The sequence below is a fragment of the Hemiscyllium ocellatum genome, chromosome 10 (assembly GCF_020745735.1).
Source record: "Hemiscyllium ocellatum isolate sHemOce1 chromosome 10, sHemOce1.pat.X.cur, whole genome shotgun sequence".
Lineage (NCBI taxonomy): Eukaryota > Metazoa > Chordata > Chondrichthyes > Orectolobiformes > Hemiscylliidae > Hemiscyllium > Hemiscyllium ocellatum.
The window spans coordinates 1,837,107-1,860,953 of record NC_083410.1 but is presented as its reverse complement, the minus strand read 5'-3'; the positions used below and the strand labels follow the sequence as shown (position 1 = coordinate 1,860,953).

The 23,847-nt window shown below is 43.0% G+C and overlaps 1 protein-coding gene across 1 annotated transcript in view; it reads right to left on the bottom strand.

The window, feature by feature from the left end:
* The window catches only part of LOC132819266 (adenylate cyclase type 8-like), a 183,633-nt gene extending 160,642 nt beyond the window's left edge, over positions 1 to 22,991 (bottom strand). Inside the window, exons 1-3 of the mRNA XM_060830693.1 lie at positions 22,803 to 22,991; positions 21,756 to 22,616; positions 8,166 to 8,315 (exon numbers count right to left, since the gene is read on the bottom strand). Of these exons, the coding sequence (XP_060686676.1) occupies positions 8,166 to 8,315; positions 21,756 to 22,616; positions 22,803 to 22,991 (1,200 nt within the window). The remainder of the gene's footprint in view (positions 1 to 8,165; positions 8,316 to 21,755; positions 22,617 to 22,802) is intronic.
* Between the last annotated feature and the right edge of the window lie 856 nt (positions 22,992 to 23,847).

Here is a 23,847-nt window from a genome sequence, read left to right as displayed (position 1 = left end):
TCAGGTTCCTCGCCTGCGCGCTTATATAAGAAAAAAACCCTACCCAGGTAACCTAGCGCGGCACCAGCTTCCGGGTCCGCTAGGCGCTTAAAAAAAACTTGAAAACTTTTAGCTGTTTGAAAAAAAACCACGTACTGGACTTACCCCGCGATTTCAAAAACACCACCAGACAGCCGTTACTTGGTCCGCCGAGCGAGTCTTGGTCTAACCTACACCATTCCATTATTATCCACGTGTATGTCCAATGCCCATTTAAATGCCCTTAATGTTGGCGAGTCTACTACTGTTGCAGGCAGGCCGTTCCACACCCCTACTACTCTCTGAGTAAAGAAATTTCCCCTGATATCTGTCCTAAATCTATCACCCCTCAATTTAAAGCAATGTCTCCTCATGTTAGCCTTCACCATCCAAGAAAAAAGGCTCTCACTGTCCACCCTATCTAACCCTCTGATTAGCTTATACGTCTCAATTAAGTTACCTCTCAACCTTCTACTCTCCAACAAAACAGCCTTAGTTCCCTCAGCTTTTTCTCGTAAGACCTTTCTTACATACATGACAACACCCTAGTAAATCTCCTCCGAGCCCTTTCCAAAGCTTCCACATCCTTCCTATAATGCGGTGACCTTCTGAGCAACTCTATCAACCTGGGTGACAACTTGCAGGGATTTATGCACCTGGACACTGAGATCTGTCTGTTCATCTGCACATGATAATATCCTTCCTATAACTAGGCAACCAGAACTGGACACAGTATTCCAGAAGCAGCCTCACCAATGTCCTGTACAATCTCAACATAACATTCCAACTCCTATACTCCAAGGACTGATCAGTTGAAGGCAAGCATGCCAGATGCCTTCTGAACTATTCTGTCTGTATGTGACACAAATGTTAAAGAATTATATACCTGCACCCCAAGGTCCCTCTGTTCTACCGTTCATTGTATAAGCTCTACCCTTGTTTGTTGTACCAAAATGCAATACCTTGCAGTTATCCAGATTGAACTCCCTCCGTCAGTTTTCAGCCCATTAACCCAGTTGATTAAGATTCCTTTGTAAACTTAGAAATCTTCTTCACTCTCTACTATGCCATCAATTTTGGTGGAATCCACAAATTTACTAACCATACCTTCTGTATTCTCATCCAAATGATTTATATAAACGATAAACAAAAAAGGATCCAGAACCAATCCCTGTGGAACACTGCTGGTCACAGGTCTCCAGTCTGAAAAGCAACCCTCCGCCATTACGCTCTGTCTCCTGCTGTGAAACAATTGGCAAGCTCATCCTGAACCCAATGAAATGTAACTTTACTAAGTAGTCTACCACACGGAACCTTGTCAAAGGCTTTATTGAGGTCCAAATAATATCTACTGCTCTGCTACCATCAACCTTTTTGGTAACTTCTGCTCAATCAAGTTTGTGAGACATTATTTTCCTCACACAAAACCATGCTGACTATCCCTAATCAATTTTTTCATCTCTAAATGTCCATGCATCCTATTGTTTATAACCACCTCCAACAATTTACCCACCGAAGTCAGACTCACAAGTCAAGAGTTCCCTGGTTTATCCTTAAAACCTTTCTTAAATGAAGGTACAACATTAGTCACCCTCCAGTCATCAGGCACTTTACCTGTGGTTATAGATGATGCAAACATTTTTGCAAAGGTCTCATAATTTCCTCCCTTACTTCCCACGACAATCTGGGATACATCAGATCAGGTCGTGGAGATTTATCCACCTTTATTGGAAGGGGCGGTGTTTGTGCAGTGTGTCCAGGAAGCTTTTCTAACTCAGTATTTAGATTGTCCGACCAGAGGGGAGGCCATATTGGATTTGGTACTTGGTAACGAACCGGGACAAGTGATGGGCTTGTTAGTGGGTGAGCATTTTGGTGATGGTGACCACAATTCTGTGACTTTCACCTTGGTTATGGAGAGAGATAGGTGCGTGCAACAGGGTAGGTTTTACATTTGGGGGAAGGGTAAATACGATAATGCAAGACAGGATCTGAGGAGCATAAATTGGGAGCATAGGCTGTTAGGGAAGGATGTCGTCGAAATGTGGAACTTTTTCAAGGAACAGATACGATGTGTCCTTGATATGTATGTACCTGTCAGGCAGGAGAGAGATGGTCGTGTGACGGAACTTTGGTTGACGAGGGAGGTTGAATGTCTTGTAAGGAGGAAGAAGGAGGCTTACATAAGGTTGAGGAAACAAGATTCAGACAGAGCGTTGGAGGGATACAGGATAGCCAGGAGAGAGCTGAAGAAAGGGATTAGGAGAACTAAGAGAGGGCATGAAAAATCTTTGGTGGGTAGGATCAAGGATAACCTCAAGGACTTTGTGAGAAACATGAGAATGACAAGAACGAGGGTAGGTCCGATCAAGGACAGTAGTGGGAGACTGTGCATTGAGTCGGAGAGATAGGAGAGGTCTTGAATGAGTACTTTTCTTCAGTATTTACAAATGAGAGGGACCGTATTGTTGAAGAGGAGAGTATGAAATGGACTGGTAAGCCACAGGAGATACTTGTTAGGAAGGAAGATGTGTTGGGCATTTTGAAAAACTTGAGGATAGACAAGTCCCCCGGGCCTGACGGGATATATCCTAGGATTATGTGGGGAGCAAGAGAGGAAATTGCAGTAACGTTGGCAATGATCTTTTCGTCTTCACTGTCAACGGGGGTGGTACCAGGGGATTGGAGAGTGGCAAATGTTGTGCCCCTGTTCAAAAAAGGGAATAGGGATAACCCCGGGAATTACAGGCCAGTTAGTCTTACTTTGGTGGTAGGCAAAGTAATGGAAAGGGTACTGAGGGATGGGATTTATGAATATCTGGAAAGACACTGCTTGATTAGGGACAGCCAGCACGGATTTGTGAGGGGTAGGTCTTGCCTTACATGTCTTATTGAATTCTTTGAGGAGGTGACCAAGCATGTGGATGAGGGTAGAGCAGTGGATGTAGTGTACGTGGATTTTAGTAAGGCATTTGATAAGGTTCCCCATGGTAGGCTTATGCAGAAAGTCAGGAGGCATGAGATAGTGGGACATTTGGCAAGTTGGATAGAGAACTGGCTAACCGGTCGAAGTCAGAGAGTGGTGGTGGATGGTAAATATTCAGTCTGGAGCCCAGTTACAAGTGGAGTTCTGCAGGGATCAGTTCTGGGTCCTCTGCTGTTTGTAATTTTTATTAATGACTTGGAACAGGGAGTCGAAGAGTGGGTCAGTAAATTTGCAGACGATATGAAGATTGGTGGAGTTGTGGATAGTGAGGAGGGCTGTTGTCAGCTGCAACGGGACTTAGATATGATGCAGAGCTGGGCTGAGGAGTGGCAGATGGAGATCAACCCTGTCAAGTGTGAAGTTGTCCATTTTGGAAGGACAAATAAGAATGTGGAATACAGGGTTAATGGTAGGGTTCTTAGTAAGGTGGAGGAGCAGAGGGATCTTGGGGTCTATGTTCATAGCTCTTTGAAAGTTGCCACTCAGGTGGATAGAGCTTGTAAGAAGGCCTATGGTGTATTAGCGTTCATGAGCAGTGGGATTGAATGCAAGAATCGTGAGGTGATGTTGCAGCTGTACAGGACCTTGGTAAGGCCACATTTGGAGTACTGTGTGCAGTTCTAGTTGCCTCACTTTAGGAAAGATGTGGAAGCTTTGGAGAGGGTGCAGAGGAGATTTACCAGGATGTTGCCTGGAATGGAGAATAGGTCGCACGGGGATAGGTTGAGAGTGCTAGGCCTTTTCTCATTGGAACAGCAAAGGATGAGGGGTGACTTGATAGAGGTTTATAAGATGATCAGGAGAATAGATAGACAGTCAGAGACTTTTTTCCCAGGGTACAACAGAGTGTTACAAGGGGACATAAATTTAAGGGTGGAAGGTATAGGGGGGATGTCAGGGGTAGGTTCTTTACCCAGAGAGTGGTGGGGCATGGAATGCGCTGCCTGTGGGAGTAGCAGAGTCAGAATAATTGGTGACCTTTAAGCGGCAACTGGATAGGTACATGGATAGGTGCTTAAGCTAGGACAAATGTTCGGCACAACATCGTGGGCCGAAGGGCCTGTTCTGTGCTGTATTGTTCTATGTTCTATGTTTATATTGTCTAAGACATCTTCTAATGTGAACAGTTTTTAAAACATTAAAGTTTATTTCTCTGTATTCTGCAGACTCAATTTCTTTCTCCACAGTAAAAACTGATGTGAAATATTCATTTATTATCTCTCCCGTCTCCTGGGGTTCAACACAAAGATGACCTCCTTGATCTTTCAGAGGCCCTTCCCTGTCTCCAGTTACTCTTTTGCTCTTAATGTATTTGTAGAATCTCTTTGGATTATCCTTAACCTTTTCTGCAAATGCTCTCTCATATTCCTCTTTGCCTTCTGGATTTCTTCCTTAAGAATGGCCCTACACTTTTTATACTGATGAAGAGGTTCAATTGAACCATATTGTCTATATCTAAAGTAAGATTCTCTTTTATTCTTGACTAGAACCTCAATATCTTTATTCATCCATTGTTCCTTAATCATACCAGCCTTACCCTTCACTCTAATGGAAACAAAATACCTCTGAACTCTCATCATCAAACTCTTGATCTCCTCCCACTTGTCAGGCATTCTTTTACCTGTGAACAATCTATTCCAATCAACTTTTGAAAGTTCTTGTCTCACAACATTAAAATTTGCCTTAATTAAATTAAAAACTTTAACATTTATGAAAGACTTATCCTTTTCCCCAACCAGTTTGAAATTAATAGAATTATGATCACTAGACCCAAAGTGTTCCCCCATTTTTATTTCAGTCACCTGCCCTGCCCCCCTCCTGTTTATCTCTCCACCCCGGAGGCTCCCTGCCTCTATTCCTGATGAAGGGCTTTTGCCCGAAACGTCGACTGTCCTGCTCCTCGGATGCTGCCTGACCTGCTATGCTTTTCCATGACCATTCTAATCTAAATCCTGCCCTACCGTATTGTCTAAAAGAAGGTCTAGTTTTGCTCCTTCTCTAGTAGGAAGGTCCACATATTGATAAAGAAAATTTCTTGAGCACATTTGACAAATTCTTCACCATCCAAACCTTTAACACAATGGTAGCTCTGGTCAATGTTAGGAAAATTAAAATTTCCATTATTACATATATCTGAGATCTCCCTACATGTTTCTTTCTTAATTTCTCTCTTACTATTGGGGGACCCTAAGGTACAATCCAACAAAGTGATTTTTCCTTTCTGATTTGAAATATCTTCCAATATATTTTCACTGGATGATTTTTCAGAACTATCTTTCCTAGTTACAGCAGTTATATATCCCTTAATCAAAAACACTAACGCCCTCCTTTCTTGTCTCTTTTTCTATGCTTCCTAAAGCATATAAAACCCGGAACATTAAGCTAGCAGTCTTGTCCATCTCTCGGCCAAGTTTCTGTAATAGTTGATGTTCTAATCCCATGTTCTTAAACATGACCTGAGTTTATCAGCCTTAACTCTGATACCACTTGTAGTGAAATAAATGCAATTTAGTTCTTCAAAGTTACTATATACTCTGACTCTCTCTTGTCTTTCTTTTCTAATTGACATGCTGTCACATTCACAACCTTACCCATCGATCCTTCCATTTACACCGCTACTGAGGATTCCTCCACTCGCCCTCTCAAACACTATAAAGTCTCCTTTTATAGGCTGAACAAATTTCCCTGCTAAGATAGTGATCCCTTTCCAGTTTAGATTAGACCCATCCTTTTGAACAGGTTGTTTCTTTCACAAAAGACCTTCCAATTGTCTAAAAACCTGAATCCCTGAACAATACACCAGCTCTTCAGCCATTGGTTTAACTCTTTAACTTTTTGTTCCTTTCCTTTTTTGAGGTTGGCATTGGGAGCAAACCAGAAATTACTACTTTCAAGGTTTTTTTTAATCCTCTACCTAATGTCTTCAATTCACACTGTACTGCTTTAATCTTTTCCTTAAAAATGTCATTCTTACCAACGTGTACAACATGTTCTGGCAATCTCACTTTTAACAATATGCTTGAAATGTTTAGAAACGTCCTTAATCCTAGCACCAGCAAAGCAGCAAACCATCCTAAATTTACACTCACTGCCACAGAATCTCTTGTCTGTGTCCCTGATAGAAGAGTCCCCTATAACAATAATTCTATTAAATCTTATCAAACATTGCCTAACATAAAAATCATTCCAAGTGTTCAATAACTGATTGGCCCTTCCATTTTTCTCGGAGAGACAATCCCCTTTAACAGTTCCAAAAACTAAATATCTATTTGATAGAAGGAGAAATACCTTATCATTTTCCATGAAACTGAACTGACACTCCCGCCCAACCCCACACAGAACATAGTTATTATGGTCACCATCACTGAGGCTAGCTTTGTAATCGAGATGTAATGGCTGAAGTTAAATTTCACCAGCTCCCATTTTTTGGGATTTGAACCCATATCCTAGGGGATTAGCCTCGGTCTTGTTTACATTTCCCCCATGTAGACGTGACAGTCTAGAGGAACCAACAACGCCTCTTCTTCATTGAGCAGTTAGGGAAATTTGGCATGTTCAGAAGGACCCTCATCAACTTCTACAGATGTACCATTGAGAGCATACTGTCCAGGTGCCTGCTATGGGAACTGCTCTGCTCAGGATCATAAGAAACTACAGAAGTTTCTCACTGGCACAGACCATCACAGAAGACGACCTTCCATTCGTGGACTCCATTTATACGGCTCGCTGCTGTGGAAAGGCTGCCAACCATCATCAAAAACCCATCTCATCCCAGTAATGATCTCCTACAACCTCTTCCATCAGGCAGAAGATACAGAAGCCTGAACACATGCACCAGTGAGTTCAGGAGCAGCTTCTTCCCAGCCGTTATTAGACTGATGAATGGACTCTCCAGCCTTAAATAACGCTGATTTTGCTAACGTCGATATGGCCCTGTGCAATGTAACCTGTATGCCTCTGTCTCGGTCTTTTTGATCTGTACATCCTTGCTTCCTGTGATCTGCTTGTACTGCTCGTCAACACAAAGGAAAAGAAGTGCATCTTTTCTCTGTCATAAGCTGCCTTTGGAATCCATCTGCCACCCTAGCCTAACTTCCATTAAGTGTGAGGTGTCAGGACTTTGTGGTCAAGAAAATCCAATCAACTGCTTCTGCCTTGCCCCTCACTTCAACGAATACACCCGATGACACCCTATTTAAGCTCCTTCCACCCTCAGCCTGAATTTGCCCCTTTCTCCAATCCCTGACCCATTGTCCCTATGTCCTCTCTAAACCCACTTTATCCATGAGATGTACCTACTTTTCTCCCAGTTTTATTCCCATTGAACTACTGGATACCCAGCATCCTCTCCTGTTAGCTGATATTGTGACTGATGTTCTCTCTTTAAGTCTTGATTCTCTCTCCTTAAAAATGCCGACATCACCCCTCTCCGAAACAAAAACTAACCTGGACCCAACAATTTAAATCTTTTTCCTGTTTAAGTCCTTGAACCTTACCTGGGTAGACTGGACTATTCTGCAAAGAGCTAGCATTTACTTGATAGGTTGAAATAACCTCCTTTTGTGTTGTATTATCTCCATGCCTTCCAGGACAAAGAAGTCCACCTAACTGCCAAAACATTTACCACCTTAAACATTCACATCCTCCATCACAGGCAGACCCCCAGAAAGAACAGTGTGTGGTACTTACAAAATGCAGTGCAGCAATTCACTCATGCTCCTTCAGTAGCATCTTCCAGGTCTATGGCTCTACCACCTTGAAGAATAAGGGCAGCTGAGAATGTCACCACCCGCACATTCCACTCAAAGGTAAGCAGCTAGGAATGAGGGGTACTGTATAAAGTTGGCTGGTCAGTACTGAGGGATATGGTAAGGATGTGAGTCAGTGGGATTGAAGGTCACCAAACAGTACTGAGGGATTCAGTAGGAGGATATGTCAGTGAGATTGAAGGGTACAGTACTATGCTGAGGGATATGGTAAGAAGGTGAGTCAGTAGGATTGAAGGGCACAGTGACTGAATAATATGATGATGCTGTGAGTAGTGGGACTAGGGGATGTGGTCAGAGGATAGGTGGATGGAACTGAGGGAAATCCTCAGCAAAAAACATACTTAGTAACTCATAATCTGTGGAAATCAATAAGTCTTCCCCATTTCTTTTACCTGTCTTTCATTTTCATCCTCCAGCAGGAGTCGGCCTTCAATGTTTTTCCTGGTCTCCAAGAATGCCATTCGTTGTGCCCGGACAGAAAGGTAGCTTATAAAAAGACTGGCAAGGTTCGTACAAAGCAGCAACAGCAGTTTGACATAAACCTGTAACAGCAACACAAAGCATTCTGATTACAAAGTGTGGAGGTGATGGCAAGGTATCTGCCATGTGCTGGATGAACTGCAAGACCAATGATCAATGACATGGCACATTTCACAGTATAGTTACAAGGAAGAGTTGCTTTTCTCTAATGCTTTTCACTACTTACACATGTTCCAAAGTTCCTTACATACAGTCAAGTACTTCTGTAACCATTGCAATGTGGAAATATGGCAGCCAATTTACACACAAGAATATCCCATAAACATCAACATTTAATTAGCCACAATGATGCTGGTTTTGGGATAACTATTAGCCAGACACTAAAAATATCAGTTCTGAGGAAGAGTCATTGAACCCTAAACATTAACCCTGATCTCTCTCCACAAATCCTGCCAGAACTGCTAAGTTTTCCAGCAATTTCAGTTTTTGCTTTTGATTTCCAGCATCCACAGTTCTTTAAGTTTTTATTAAAGGCACCTCCACAGCTCATTTCTCAATAACTTTTTAACATATTAGCATCTGCCTTAAGGAGCATGAATAGCTACAATTTAATGTTTCTTCCAGCACATTAACCCATGCAATGTCCTGACATGAGAGAGACAGACTGGATCATGTTCTCAAGCCAGCAAAGTGATATGCAAACTGCAATCTTCTGACTCAGAACAGAGTGAAGCCCACTGAGCTGTGCTGGACAGGATGAATTACAGGCAGTCTGGGGGTGATCCTATTTGAAAGGATGCAAGGATGATCAGAAGATCACAGGAGCAGGATTTGGCCACTCAGCCCCTTGAGCCTAATCTACGATTTTAGATCTTAGTTCATCAATCATCTCACCACCATATTCCTGAAGAACAGTTCTGAAGAAGACATATCAGATTTAAAAAGACTAACTCTGATTTTTATCCAGAGATATTGCCAAACTTGCTGCATATCTACAGCACATACTGTTTTCATTTCAGATCTTCAGTGTCTGTAATGTCTAGCTTTACAACGGGTCTACAATTCCTTGTGTTTTTCTCTCTCCCTCCTTTCTTAAATAGTAGGGTTACATTTGCAGCCTTCTATTGCAAAACAGGTAGAATTTTTAAAGATACAGTCATAGAGTCATAAAGCATGGAAGCAGATCCTTCAGTCCAACTCATCAATGCCAATCACATTTTCCAAACTAAACTAATCCCATTTGCCTGCATTTAGCTGACTTGCTGTTGCCTGCCTTTTCTAATTAACTTGCTCATTTTTAATTCAGGACCACCTCACCTGTCTTCCCATTCTCATTACCACTTAGGATCCATCACATCACAGCAACCCCACCCCTACTAATTTAAAGGCTCCCAAATAGCGCTCGTAAATCTCCCCACCAGAGGATTAGTTCCCTTCCAGTTCAGGTGAATCCAGAAGAGATTCCAATGATCCAACAATCTGAATCCTTGACCACTGCACCCCCTCCTCAGCCACTGATTTATCTGCCGTATGTTATCATTCCTACTCTCACTAGCAAATGCACTGGGAGTAATCAAGAGATCACTACCTTTTACAGATTCTACTTTTTAATCTTCTACATAACTTTTCCGATGTTCACTCTGCAAATCCTCAACTCTTTCCATAACTATGTCGCTTTTAACAATGTGACCAACAACTCCCAGCTTCTCACTCTCCCCTTTTACAAACTGCTGCAATTGTTTTGAGACGTCCTGGACTGTAGCATCAGGGAGGCAATATGCTATCCTGAATTCATGCTCACGCCCGCAGAATCTCCTGTCTGTGCCCCTGATGGGAGAGTCCCTTGTAACAATTACTCTTTTGAATCTCAACAAACTCTGCTTAAGATTTATTCTTGGTGCCCGAGATCTGGCTGCAACTTCTATTTTCCTCTGAGAGATTATCGTCCTCAACAGCACCCAAAACTTGATCCATGTTTGAGCAGGAATAGCCACAGGACATTGCTGAGCTACCTTCTCATCTGTCCCGACAGTCATTCATCTGTCTGACTGAATCTGTGATCACTAATGCATCCAGTGTCTCTGTGACCAGCTCCTTCAGTGCTCTGGGGGAAGTCTTTGGATTTCCTAGATTTGTTATATTTTAGTCCCATTAATTTCCACAATACTACTTTTTTTGACTAATACTAATTCTTTCCATTCCACACTGTCACGAGACCCTTGTATCTTAAACATTTCAGTGAGGCTTCTTGTGTCTTCCTGTATGAAGACAAACACAGAGTACTTACTTAGTTTCTCAGCCATTTCTCTGTCTCCTGATATAAATGTAATGGACACATATTTTGCTTTGCTATTCTTTATGTTTTAACACAGCAACAGAGTATTTTACAATTCATTTTTATGTTTCTTGGTATTTTTACATTCATATTTTACTCTCCCCTTATCATTTATTTGGCTCATCTTTACTGAATTCCAAAATTCTCAAAATACTAAGACTTGCAACATTTTCTGGCAACTTTGTAAGGGATGGCACATCACTAGAAATCAAAAGCCCGAGGCTAATGGTTCAAGGGAATTGAGCTCAAATCTCACCATTCAGATGATGAACTTTGAATTTAATGAAAATCTTGAATGAATGAAGCTAGCCGAATGGCAACCAGGTCGTGATGATCAATCCTTGTAAAAAGTCATCTGGTTCACAAGTGTTCATTATAAGAAATCTGCCAGCCTTTCCTGGTCAGATTTACATGAGAGCTCAGACCTACAGTCATATGGTTGACTTCGAACTGCCGTGTGGGAAATTAGGAATGATAAATAAATGCAAGCCCAGTCAGTAATGCCCAAATTCATCAGTTAGTAAAAAACAATTAGCCGGGGACTCTACCTTAGACTATAAGACCATAAGAAAAGGCAGGAGAATGAGGCTATTCAGCCCATCAAGTCTGCTTCACCAATATCTTGAGGAGGAAATCTGCTAATTCTCCTCAGGTGGGTTTAAACTAATTCAGCAGGAGGATGGGAACCCGAATTGTAGTTTACGTATATGGGAGTTTGAGTGTAAAGAGGTCAGAAATAAGATTTCACGGGCGCAATAAGGTACCGGCAAGCAAGAAATTGGTTAGAAGTGTGTCTATTTCAACACCAGAAGCATCCAGAATAAGGTGGGTGAACTTGCAGCATGGGTTGGTACCTGGGATTTTGATGTTGTGGCCATTTCAGAGACATGGGTAAAGCAGGGACAGGAATGGTTATTGCAGGTTCCGGGGTATAGATGTTTCAGTAAGAACAGAGAAGATGGTAAAAGAGGGGGAGGTGTGGCATTGTTAGTCAAGGACAGTAATACAGTTGCAGAAAGGACTTTTGAGGACATGTCTATTGAGGTAGTATGGACTAAGGTTAGAAACAGGAAAGGAGAGGTCACCCTGTTGGGAGTTTTCTACAGGCCTCCAAATAGTTCAAGAGATATAGAGGATAGGATAGCAAAGTTGATCCTCGATAGGAGTGAGAGTAACAGGGTAGTTGTCATGGGGGCTTTAACTTTTCAAATATTGACTGTGAATACTATAGTTTGAGTACTTTAGATGGATCAGTTTTTGTCTAATTTGTGGAGGATGGTTTTTTGACAGTATGTAGAAAGGCCAACAAGGGGCAAGGCCACATTGGATTTGGTACTGGGGAATGAACCCGGCCAGGTGTTAGATTTGGAGGTAAGTGAGCACTTTGATGATAGTGACAACAATTTGGTTAGGTTTACTTTAGTGATGGAAAGGGATAGGTATATACCACAGGGCAAGACTTATAGCTGGGGGAAAGGCAATTACGATGCAAATTGGCAGGATGTAGGATGCTTAAGATGGGGAAGAAAACTGCAGGGGATGGGCACAATTGAAATGCAGAGCTTATTCAAAGAACAGCTACTGCAAATCCTCGCTAAGTATGTACCGGTCAGGCAAGGAGGAAGTTGTTGAGCGTGGGAGCCGTGCTTTACTAAGGAAGTTTAATCTCTTGTCAAGAGGAAGAAGGCTTACGTTATGATGAGATGTTGTGGCTCACTTAGGGTGCTTGAGAGTTACAAATTAGCAGGAAAGACCTAATAAGAGTTAAGAAGAGCCAGGAGGGGACTTGAGAAGTCATTGGCAGATAGGATCAACAAAAGCCCTAAGGCTTTCTATAGGTATATCAGGAATAAAAGAATGACGAGGGTAAGATTAGCACCAATCAAGGATGGTAGTGGAAAGTTGTACGTGGAGTCAGAGGAGATAGGGGAAGTGCTTAATGAATACTTTTCATCAATATTCACATGAGAAAAAAATAATGTTGTTGAGGAGAATACTGAAATACAGATGGGACTGAGGCTCACAAGGAGGAGCTGTTGGCAATTTTGGAAAGTGTAAAAATATATAAGTCCTCTGGGCCAGATGGGATTTATCCTAGGATTCATTGGAAAGTTAGGGAAGAGATTACTGAGCCTTTGGCTTTGATCTTTATGTCATTATTGTCTCCAGGTATAGTGCCAGAAGACTGGAGGACAGCAAATGTTGTTCCCTTGTTCGAGAAGGGGAGTAGAGTTATAATTATAGACCAATGAGCCTTACTTCAGTTGTGGGTGAAGTGTTAAAAAGGGTGAAAGAGATACAATTTATAATCATCTGGAAAGGAATAAGTTGATTAGGCATAGTCAACGTGAAGGGTAGGTTGTGCCTCAAAGACTTTATTGAGTTCTTTGAGAACATGACCAAAACAAGTGGATGAGGTTAAAGCAGTTGATGTGGTGTATATGGATTTCAGTAAGGGGTTTGATAAGGTTCCCCATGGTAGGCTATTGCACAAAATATGGAGGCATGGGATTGAGGGTGATTTAGTGTTTGGATCAGAAATTGGCTCGCTGAAAGAAGACAGAGGGTGGTAGTTGATGGGAAATATTTATTCTGGAGGTCATTTACTCGTGGTGTACCACAAAGATCTGTTTTGGATCCACTGCTGTTTGTCATTTTTATAAATGACCTAGATGAGGGCATAGAAGGATGGGTTAGTAAATTTGTGGATGACATTAAGGTCGGTAGAGTTGTGCATAGTGCAGAAGAATATTGTAGGTTACAGAGGGGCATAGACAAGCTGCAGTGCCGGGCTGAGAGGTGGCAAATGGAGTTTAATGCAAAACAGTGTGAGGTGATTCACTTTGGAAGGAGTAACAGGAGTACAGAGTTTTGGGCTAACGGTAAGGTTCTTGGTAGTGTAGGTGAGCAGAGGGCTCTTGGTGCCAAGGTCCATCGAATTTTGAAAGTTGCCACCCAGCTTGATAGAGTTGTTAAGAAGGCATATGGTGTGTCAGCTTTTATTGGTGGAGAGATTGAGTTTCAGAATCATGAGATCATCTGTAGCTGCAGCTGTACAAAACTCTAGTGAGGCTGCAACTTGGATTGATGCATACAGTTCTGGTCGCTGCATTATAGGAAGGATGTGGAAGCTTTGGAAAGGGTTCAGAGGAGATTTACTGGGATGTTGCCTGGTATGGATGGAAAGTCTTACGAGGAAAGGCTGAGGGACTTGAGGCTGTTTTTGTTAGAGAGAAGAAGGTTGAGAGGTGACTTCATTGAGACATATAAGATAACCTGACAGTTACAGAGGGTAGACAGTAAGAGCCCTTTTCCTCAGATAGCAATGGCTAGCACGAGAGTACGTAGCCTTAAATTGAGGGGTGATAGATATAGTGCAGCTGTCATAGGTAGTTTCTTTACTCAGAGAGTAGTAGGGGCATGGAATGCATTGCCTGCAACAGTAGTAGACTCGCCAATTTTAAGGGCATTTAAATGGTCATTGGATACACATATGGATGAGAATGGAATAGTGTTGGTTAGATGGGCTCAAAGTTTGTAAGGAGATTTGTAGCTCAGATGCTCGTTGTTGTGGTTCTGTTCGCCGAGCTGGGAATTTGTGTTGCAGACGTTTCGCCCCCTGTCTAGGTGACATCCTCAGTGCTTGGGAGCCTCCTGTGAAGCGCTTCTGTGATCTTTCCTCCGGCATTAATAAATGTCAGCCAGCCCAAATCCTTATGAAGCCTTCTTGCCTCCTCAATGCTCCCTGCCCCTCCACTTATCGGCCCCTCCAACAATGCCCTCAGTTGCTTTGTCCAGATTATTAATGTATGACATGAATAGTTGTGGTCCCAATACAGATCTCCGTGGTAGTCCACAAGTCAACAGTTGACATCATGCAAAAGATCTCTTTAACCCTAATCTCTGCCTTCTGCCAGTCAGCCAAACCTCTATCCACGCCAGTACCTCGTCACTAATATCTTACTTAGCAGTATTCTATGTGGCAACTTGATGAACTATTGCTGAAATAGCTGGGATTGAGATGATTGACCTCCAGAAACCAGCCTTTATTGGTCAAAGTATTGAATGCAAGATCAAAGAGGTTATGATAAATCTGTAAATTATGTCAGTTAGACCATTGATGGAGTACTTACTGCTTATAGCTTTTGTCACCTAAAAGGGTAGTAGGGGCAGGTTCAAGACATTTAAAACCTTTATACATTGAAACTAAACAGGCCAAAAATTTATAAGCCCAGAAGTCAAATGCTGAAAAATGGGGCTCAGATGGACATTTGGTGACGGGCATTGGTCCAATGAGCTGAAGTGCCTCCTCCCATACTGTAAAGGCTGACTCTAAGAGGTAAAAACAGTGACTGCAAGTGCTGGAAACCAAAGTCTAGATTAGAGTGGTGCTGGAAAAGCACAGCGGTTCAGGCAATATCCGAGGAGCAGTAAAAGTGACGTTTCAGGCAAAAAGCCCTTCATCATGTATTCCTGATGAAGGACATTTTGCCCGAAACGTCAATTTTCCTGCTCCTCGGATGCTGCCTGAACTGCTGTGCTTTTCCAGCACCACTCTAATCTAGGCTGACTCTAAGAGTCTAGCTACACCTATCTTCCTTGATATCACATGTGACTCCTAGAAGTGTTTTGTCCTGCCTTCCATTGATTCAAGTTTAGAGCTCCTTGATACCACATTCAGTCAAATGCTGTCTTAATTTTAAGAAACAAAAGAAACCTGAAAATGCTGGAATCCAAAGCAGACAGGCAGGAGACTGGAAGAACACAACAAGCCAGGCAGCATCAGGAGGTGGAGAAGTCAATATTGTTGTGGTTCTGTTCGCCGAGCTGGGAATTTGTGTTGCAGACATTTCGTCCCCTGTCTAGGTGACATCCTCAGTGCTCGGAAGCCTCCTGTGAAGCGTTTCTGTGATGTTTCCTGCAGCATGTGTAGTGGTTTGAATCTGCTGTTTCCGGTTGTCAGTTCCAGCTGTCCGCTGCAGTGGTCGGTATATTGGGTCCAGGGCGATGTGCTGATTGATTGAGTCTGTGGATGAGTGCCATGCCTCTAGGAATTCCCTGCCTGTTCTCTGTTTGACTTGTCCTATAATAGTAGTGTTGTCCCAGTCGAATTCATGTTGCTTGTCATCTGTGTGTGTGGCTACTAAGGATAGCTGGTCATGTCGTTTCATGGCTAGTTGGTGTTTATGGATACGGATCGTTAGCTGTCTTCCTGTTTGTCCTATGTAGTGTTTTGTGCAGTCCTTGCATGGGATTTTGTGCACTACATTGGTTTTGCTCATGCTGGGTATCGGGTCCTTCGTCCTGGTGAGTTGTTGTCTGAGAGTGGCTGTTGGTTTGTGTGCTGTTATGAGTCCTAGTGGTCGCAGCAGTCTGGCTGTCAGTTCAGAAATGCTCCTGATGTATGGTAGTGTGGCTAGTCCTTTGGGTTGCGGCATGTCCTCGTTCCGTTGTCTTTCCCTTAGGCATCTGTTGATGAAATTGCATGGGTATCCGTTTTTGGTGAATACATTATATAAGTGTTCTTCTTCCTCTTTTTGCAGTTCTGCTGTACAGCAGTGTGTTGTGGCCCTTTGAACAGTGTCTTGATGCAACTTTGTTTGTGTGTGTTGGGGTGGTTGCTTTCATAGTTCAGGAGTTGGTCTGTGTGTGTGGCTTTCCTGTATACCTTCGTGCTGAATTCTCCGTTCGGTGTTCTCTGTACCATCACGTCCAGGAATGGGAGCTGGTTGTCCTTTTCTTCCTCTCTCGTGAATCGGATTCCTGTGAGTGTGGCGTTGATGATCCGGTGTGTGTTCTCCATTTCTGTGTTTTTAATGATTACAAAGGTATCATCTACATATCTGACCCAGAGTATGGGTTGTATTTGCACCAAAAAGGGATACCCATGCAATTTCATCAACAGATGCCTAAGGGAAAGACAACGGAACGAGGACATGCCGCAACCCAAAGGACTAGCCATACTACCATACATCAGGAGCATTTCTGAACTGACAGCCAGACTGCTGCGACCACTAGGACTCATAACAGCACACAAACCAACAGCCACTCTCAGACAACAACTCACCAGAACGAAGGACCCGATACCCAGCATGAGCAACACCAATGTAATGTACAAAATCCCATGCAAGGACTGCACAAAACACTACATAGGACAAACAGAGAGATAGCTAACGATCCGCATCCATGAACACCAACTAGCCACGAAATGACACGACCAGCCATCTTTAGTAGCCACACACGCAGATGACAAGCAACATGAATTCGACTGGGACAACACTACTATTATAGGACAAGCCAAACAGAGAACAGGCAGGGAATTCCTAGAAGCATGGCACTCATCCACAGATTCAATCAACAAACACATCGACCTGGACCCAATATACCGGCCACTGCAGCAGACAGCTGGAACTGACAACCGGAAGCGGCAGATTCAAACCACTACAAATGCCGGAGGAAAGATCACAGAAGCGCTTCACAGGAGGCTCCCAAGCACTGAGGATGTCACCTAGACAGGGGACGAAGCGTCTGCAACACAAATTCCCAGCTCGGCGAACAGAACCACAACGACGTGCACCCGAGCTACAAATCTTCTCCCAGACTTTGGAGAAGTCAATATTTCAGGACTGGGGATGGGTGTAGTGGGAGCTGCAGATAAAGGGGGTGGTGGGGGCAGAGGGGGGAAGTGGGAATAGGTTAAGACAGGTAGAGGGTACGAGCTGGTTGATCAATTCCTCCCATTGACCAACCAGTTTGTACCATCTACCTGTCCTCATCCTCCTCAATTGATAGATACAAGACCTGACTGAGTACCACCCTGCATCCCCCAATATGTCCCTAGAGCAGAGAAACTGCACCATGTTCTTTGCAGCCTTCAATACGTCATTATTGTTGGCAAACATCTTGCTGAGATCATCCGTACGCCACTACTTCTCACCTTCAAATAATCCCCAAATCTTAAACAGACCATTGTTTGCAGCAAACTACCCAGCCTTCAGGACAACAACGAACACAACACCACACAACACAACCTTTGCAAGAAATGCCAGCTCATCAACATGGATACTATGAACACATCCACCACAGTACAAGCAGGTAATCATATGACTCACCAATGTTGTCTACTCAGGACAAAGAATGTTCCTTCCCAGTCAGGGACATTTAGCTTCTGATCTTCGGCAAGTGTCTCCCAAGGTGCCTTCAAGATGCACAACAATGCAGAATCGCTGATAAGAAACTGATAGCCAAGTTCTATACCTATGAAGATGGCCTGAACCGTGATCTTGGCTCATGTTTCACTACATGTAACCCCATCATATTGTTCTATATTTGTAAAATCTTGCTTACTGTCTTATTTTGACATAATAACTTTGATAACGTGTGATGATCTCTCAACCTTAAGTAGTTTGTACAGTTTTGGATGACTTGTTACTTTGATTACACCCTTGGCATGTGACTCCTCTACCTATCATATTACCATATTATAATATCATATTATTTCAGCAGTTTGGTTTGTCTCAGCACCATCTTTTTTTTTTGTAATTATCTCTCTGCCTCAGTGAATTGGACTGTAGGTCATCCCTTCACTTGCTATTCAGCTGTTGACACTTTACTCACACTGTCTGACACTTTTGATCACTGCAGAGACTTAATACTCAGTCTGTTGACACTCCACTCACAACACTTGTATGATTTTTTTTATCTCTCTGCGTGTAAATCCTGTGCCTGTATGCTTTTCTTCATTTCCCCTGACAAAGGAGCAGTGCTCTGACATCTTGTGATTTCAAATAAACCTGTTGGTCTATAACTTGGTGTCATGTGACTTACGACGTGTCCACCCCAGTCCAACACCAGCACCTCCATATCTGGAGTACCACTGACAGACGTTTGCAAAGGCCCAGTGCCTTTGTAATATCTAGTGCCTTCCACCCATCTTGATATCATGTTGAGTGAAACAAATTCTTTAAAGATGCTGGGGATCTCAGTAGGAGGTCATGATGGACTATCCACTCGGTGCACCTGGCTGAAGATTGTTTGAAATGCTTCAACTTTATCTTTTGCACTGGTGTGCTAGGCTCACCCATGGTTGAGGATGGAGATATTTGTGAAACCACCTTCTCCAGTGAATTGTTTAATTGAACATCATGTTTCATGACTCAAAGTGGCAGGACTGCCGAGCTTTATCTGATCTGTTGGTGGTGGAGTCACTTAGCTCTGTCTATTACTTGCTGCTAATGTAGTTTGACATGCTCTGTGTTGTAGGTTAATCAGATTAACACCTAGTATTTAGGTACACCTGATGCTGCCCCTCTTCATTAATCTGTGGTAAATTGTAGAGTGAGGGATATGCTCAGCCATAAGGTTTCAGAGAGTGGTTCAATGCAATCCATTACATCCCACAGTGCTTCATTATTGCCCCCAGTCATGAGGTGGTCGAGCTATCCTAAATCTATATGTCTAGAATGATGGTCGTGACACAGAAATGATGGAAGGTATGCTCAATGTGAGGCGGAATTTCATATTTACAAATTCTATGTCGTGGTCACTCCTACCAATACATTTGTGAACTGTTCTTTCTGTGGTTGGTAGGTTTGTGAGCATCAGATCAAGTCTGCTTTTCTTCTTATTGTTTCCTTCACCATCTGCAACATTCCTAATTATGCCCTTTGGGATTGGTGAGCTCTGTCAGTCATAGCTCATCGGCTGAGGGGAAGATAGTAGGTAGCCAGCAGCAAGTTTTCTTGCTTATGTGTTACCAGATGCGGTGAGGGTGCTTGAGGTCTGAAGTCAATATTGATGACTTCATGGACAACTCTCTCTCAGATGTACAGTTTTGTGCCAATGGAACAGGACCTGAAAGGTGATAAATGAATCTAGGTGATCTGTACAGTATGATTGATTTGGTGAGTATGACTATGTCAGGCTGTTGCTTAATGAATCTATGGAATGGCTTGCCAAATTTTCAAGATAAAAACAATGACTGCAGATGCTGGGAACCAGATTCTGGATTAGAGGTGCTAGAAAAGCACATCTGTTCAGGCAGCATCCGAGGAGCAGTAACATCTACATTTTGGGCAAAATCCTTTCATCAGCCTTGCCAAATTTTCACACAAGCCACAAGACATTAGAACACAGAACAGGGAACAGTATAACACAGGAACAGGCCCTTTAACCCACTATGTCTGTGCGGACCATGATGCCATTACAAACTAATCCCATCTGCTTGCACTTGGCCCATGTATCCCTCTATGCCCTGCCTGTTCATGTGTTTTCTGAGTAAATGTTCTATGTATCTAATTCTACCACATCCCATGGCTGGCACATTCCAGGCACCTACCACCCTCTATATAAAATTGTGCCTCACACATCTCCTCTTAACATCCCCCTTTCATCTTCAACCTAGTATTTGATATTTACACCCTAAGAAAAAAAACCTGACTATCCACCCTTTCAATACCTCTAATAATTTTACGTACTTCCATTAGCCTTCGTCATTGGAGCCAAAGCAATCCAACCTCTCCTTATAGCTGATTCACTCTAATCCAGGCAAAATCCTTGTAAACCTCATTTGCACCTTCTCCAAAGCCTCCACATCCTTCCAATAATGTGGCAACTAGAATTGCACACAATACTCATTAATGTTTGATCCATTAGGAATTAGAATTTTCTGGTTCAACAAGCCTGGGTTAACCATTGACATTTCCACCACCGAGGTTGGTGTCAGGTTAGTCTAGTTACACTCCTTATTGACTTTTCAGTAGCAGTTTTGTACATATAACCAGTGGTTTGCTAGGTGATTTCTAAGGACAATTAAGAGGGCATTGCTGTTGGTATGAAGAAAAATGGAAGCCAGACTAAGTAAGGATATTGGATTTCTTTTTTTAAGGGACTTTGGTAAACCAGATGGATTTTAGAACCACTGATGATAGTTTCATGATTACCATTACTGGAAGTAGCTCATTACAAATTCAGAGAACAGCAAACAGTGTAGAGTCTATGAATGGGAAGACATAGAGTCATAGAGATGTACAGCATAGAAACAGAACCTTCGGTACAACCCATCCATGCCGACCAGATACTACAACCCAATCTAGTACCACCTGTCAGCACCCGATCCATATCCCTCCAAATCCTTCCTATTCATATGCCCATCCAAATGCCTCTTAAATCTTGCAACTGTACCAGCCTCCACCACTTCCTCTGGCAGCTCATTCCATACACGTACCACCCTCTGCATGAAAAAGTTGCCCCTTAGGTCTCTTTTATACCTTTCCCCTCTCACCCTAAACCTATACCCTCTAGTTCTGGACTTCCCGACCCCAGGGAAAAGACTTTGTCTATTTATCCTATCCATGCCCCTCATAATTTTGTAAACCTCTATAAGGTCACCCCTCAGCCTCTGATGCTCCAGGGAAAACAGCCCCAGCCTGTTCAGCCTCTCCCTATAGCTCAAATCCTCCAACCCTGGCAACAGCCTTGTAAATCTTTTCTGAACCCTTTCAAGTTTCACAACATCTTTCCGATAGGAAGGAGACCAAAATTGCATGCAATATTCCAACAGTGGCCTAACCAATGTCCTGTACAGCCACAACATGACCTCCCAACTCCTGTACTCAATACTCTGACCAATAAAGGAAAGCAGATATAATTTAATGCATAGATGTGTGAGAGAGAAGGTATTGGGAGAGGCAAAATAAACATAATAAAACACTTCTAGAGAGTACTTAAGGATAGCAGTGATCTAAGAATTCAAAGATAATGGAATGTATTAAGAATGCAGTTAGCAAACTTTCCTGAGCTTGGGATGAAGTGGAGTCACTGAATGCAAAAGCAGCGAACGTATACTGAATCTTGATAAAACTTTGGTTATTCACTAACCAGACTATTACATCCAGTTCTGAAGGAGGAAGAGCCTTGATAGGCTGCAGTGAAGACTTACCAAACGGTTCAGGGCTGAGGTATATTAATTATCAAGTATATTCAAAAGGATGTGAACATTGTTCCTTGGATCAAAAGAAGTTGCGGAGAGATTTGGTAGAGGAAAACACGATTATGCTAGATCCTACCCCGCTTATATTCCGGATTAAAATAGCTCTTTAATTAATATAAACGTATAATAGTAAGCAGTTCAGGAGAATTGGGGAAAAAGATAGCAATTGAGAAGTACCTGATGTAGAAGAATGGTCCCTCTGGAATACCGAAATCCTTCAATTAGCAAGTGAACTATTGAGGTGACGGAGCCTGCAAGGATACCCCAGAGGAGCGGAATAGGCAGCATGGTATAAGTGCCGAATACAATGAATAGAATGAACCAGGTCTCATTGGTTTCCAAGCCCATGCCCCAGCTCAGGAGAGACTGTGTAGACTGGTAGAACCATGTAGCAAGGCCGAGATATTGCAGGTAGTTGTGCGATACGGCATCTTTGCCGGCTTGCACCAGAAAACACAAGATGGAAGAAAACAGAATGAATAGGCCAGTCACCCCACTCAGTAAGGGCTGAATCAGTTCAGGTGTAGAAAAGAAAAACACCATCAAAATGTTAAACTTGGTGAAACAGTCTATGATGTTCATCATCATAAGGGAGATACGTCTCTGCCGGGCGAAGTAGCGCTGGTACAGCTTCTCCAACTCAGTGGATTTGAATGTTTGGTTTATTGTGGGCAGTAAGACTCCCCGGTAGGTATATCCAGGAGACACGAAGATGTCAGATAGATTCTCGCTGACGGCTGCTGTCGGTTGTAGTGCCGGGAAGATGGAGCTCCTGGCTCTGCCGGTGAGCTTGGATTGGATCTGCTGGTTAATGTCCTCGATGTACTCATTCTTGATGGTGAACCTCCGCTTTGGGACGCCATCGATATCGGTCAGGCGGTCCTGTCGCTTACTGATCACATTGACGATGTTTTGCCACTGGCGGGATTGTGTGGGACTGTGATGGGAAATTTGGAGAGTGTTCGTTACAAACTCGGTAGATTCCACTAACGTTTCCATGTTTCGGTTCTGAGTGTCCCCCGCCGAGCTACAGATTGTCTGAAAACATGTCGGGAGCGAGAGGCTGAAACTCCCGCTGGTTTACTGATCAAACGCTGACAAATTCCCAAACCGCATGATTCTTCAGGGACTGTCCTACTGCTCCCGAGGTCAAAGCAAAGGATTCCCTTTCACCGAGTTAGAGTTCTGTCACAATTGAAGGAGTGTAATTCAGATCTGTTTCACCATGACTGGAGGTCTCGGCTGTCGCTGTCCAGCGTGCTGAAGGGTGTAGCGGTCTTGCTGCTGGTGTTGACTCCAGCCGATCCCCTGAGCCAGCCCTTCTGCCTCTGGCCACAGCTCGCTTATGACACCCCCGCAGCATTGTTTGGTCACAATGACATTGAGGGCCTCAGCCCACACGCCACACTCCATTGTTAGCGTCGGCAGGTCCTAGCACTGATCACCAAAGCTTTGCATTGCTCAATCCCATTGGGCAGACAACTCACCAGCTCATGGTTTGGAGATGCCGGTGTTGGACTGGGGTGTACACAGTTAAAAATCACACAACACCAGGTTATAGTCCAACAGGTTTAATTGGAAGCACACTAGCTTTCATCAGGATCACCTGATGAAGGAGCGTCGCTCCGAAAGCTAGTGTGCTTCCAATTAAACCTGTTGGACTATAACCTGGTGTTGTGTGATTTTTAACCACCAGCTCACTGGTTGACCTCAGACAGTGGTGATGACGCATTTAGCTGCAAGGTTGGAATCTTGGAGAGCCAAGATCACCCATGTGCAATTCCGATACCCTCACGCCCTGAGACCATCCATCCTTCACAGTTTACTAAATCAAATCACTCATAGTACGATCATGCAGAGAATCCTATTTCGATTTGGGGAAATCCACATTGATCAGGGTGAAGTGTTTTTATTTAAAACGATGATTTGGAAAAATCTTCCCTTTTTCATCAAGTAAGAAAACGATGAAAAGAGATTTGACAGACCAGTTCAAAACAATAAACCAAATACCCTGTATTCCCATTGGTGAAAGGCTCAATAATGGAGAACACAAATGCAAGGAAATTGGTAATAGCTTCAGTAGCATACAAAGAAAACTTTTCTTCAGTGATTCAGTTTTGACATGCATTGTTAGAGAGTGTGATAAAGCCAGGATCAATCGAGGCATTCAAAATGGAATTGAATATTCATCTAAAAACATAGACATATAGAAACACAGAGACATAAGCAAAGAAGGTAGACGCAGGAAGAAACCATTCGGCATTTTGAA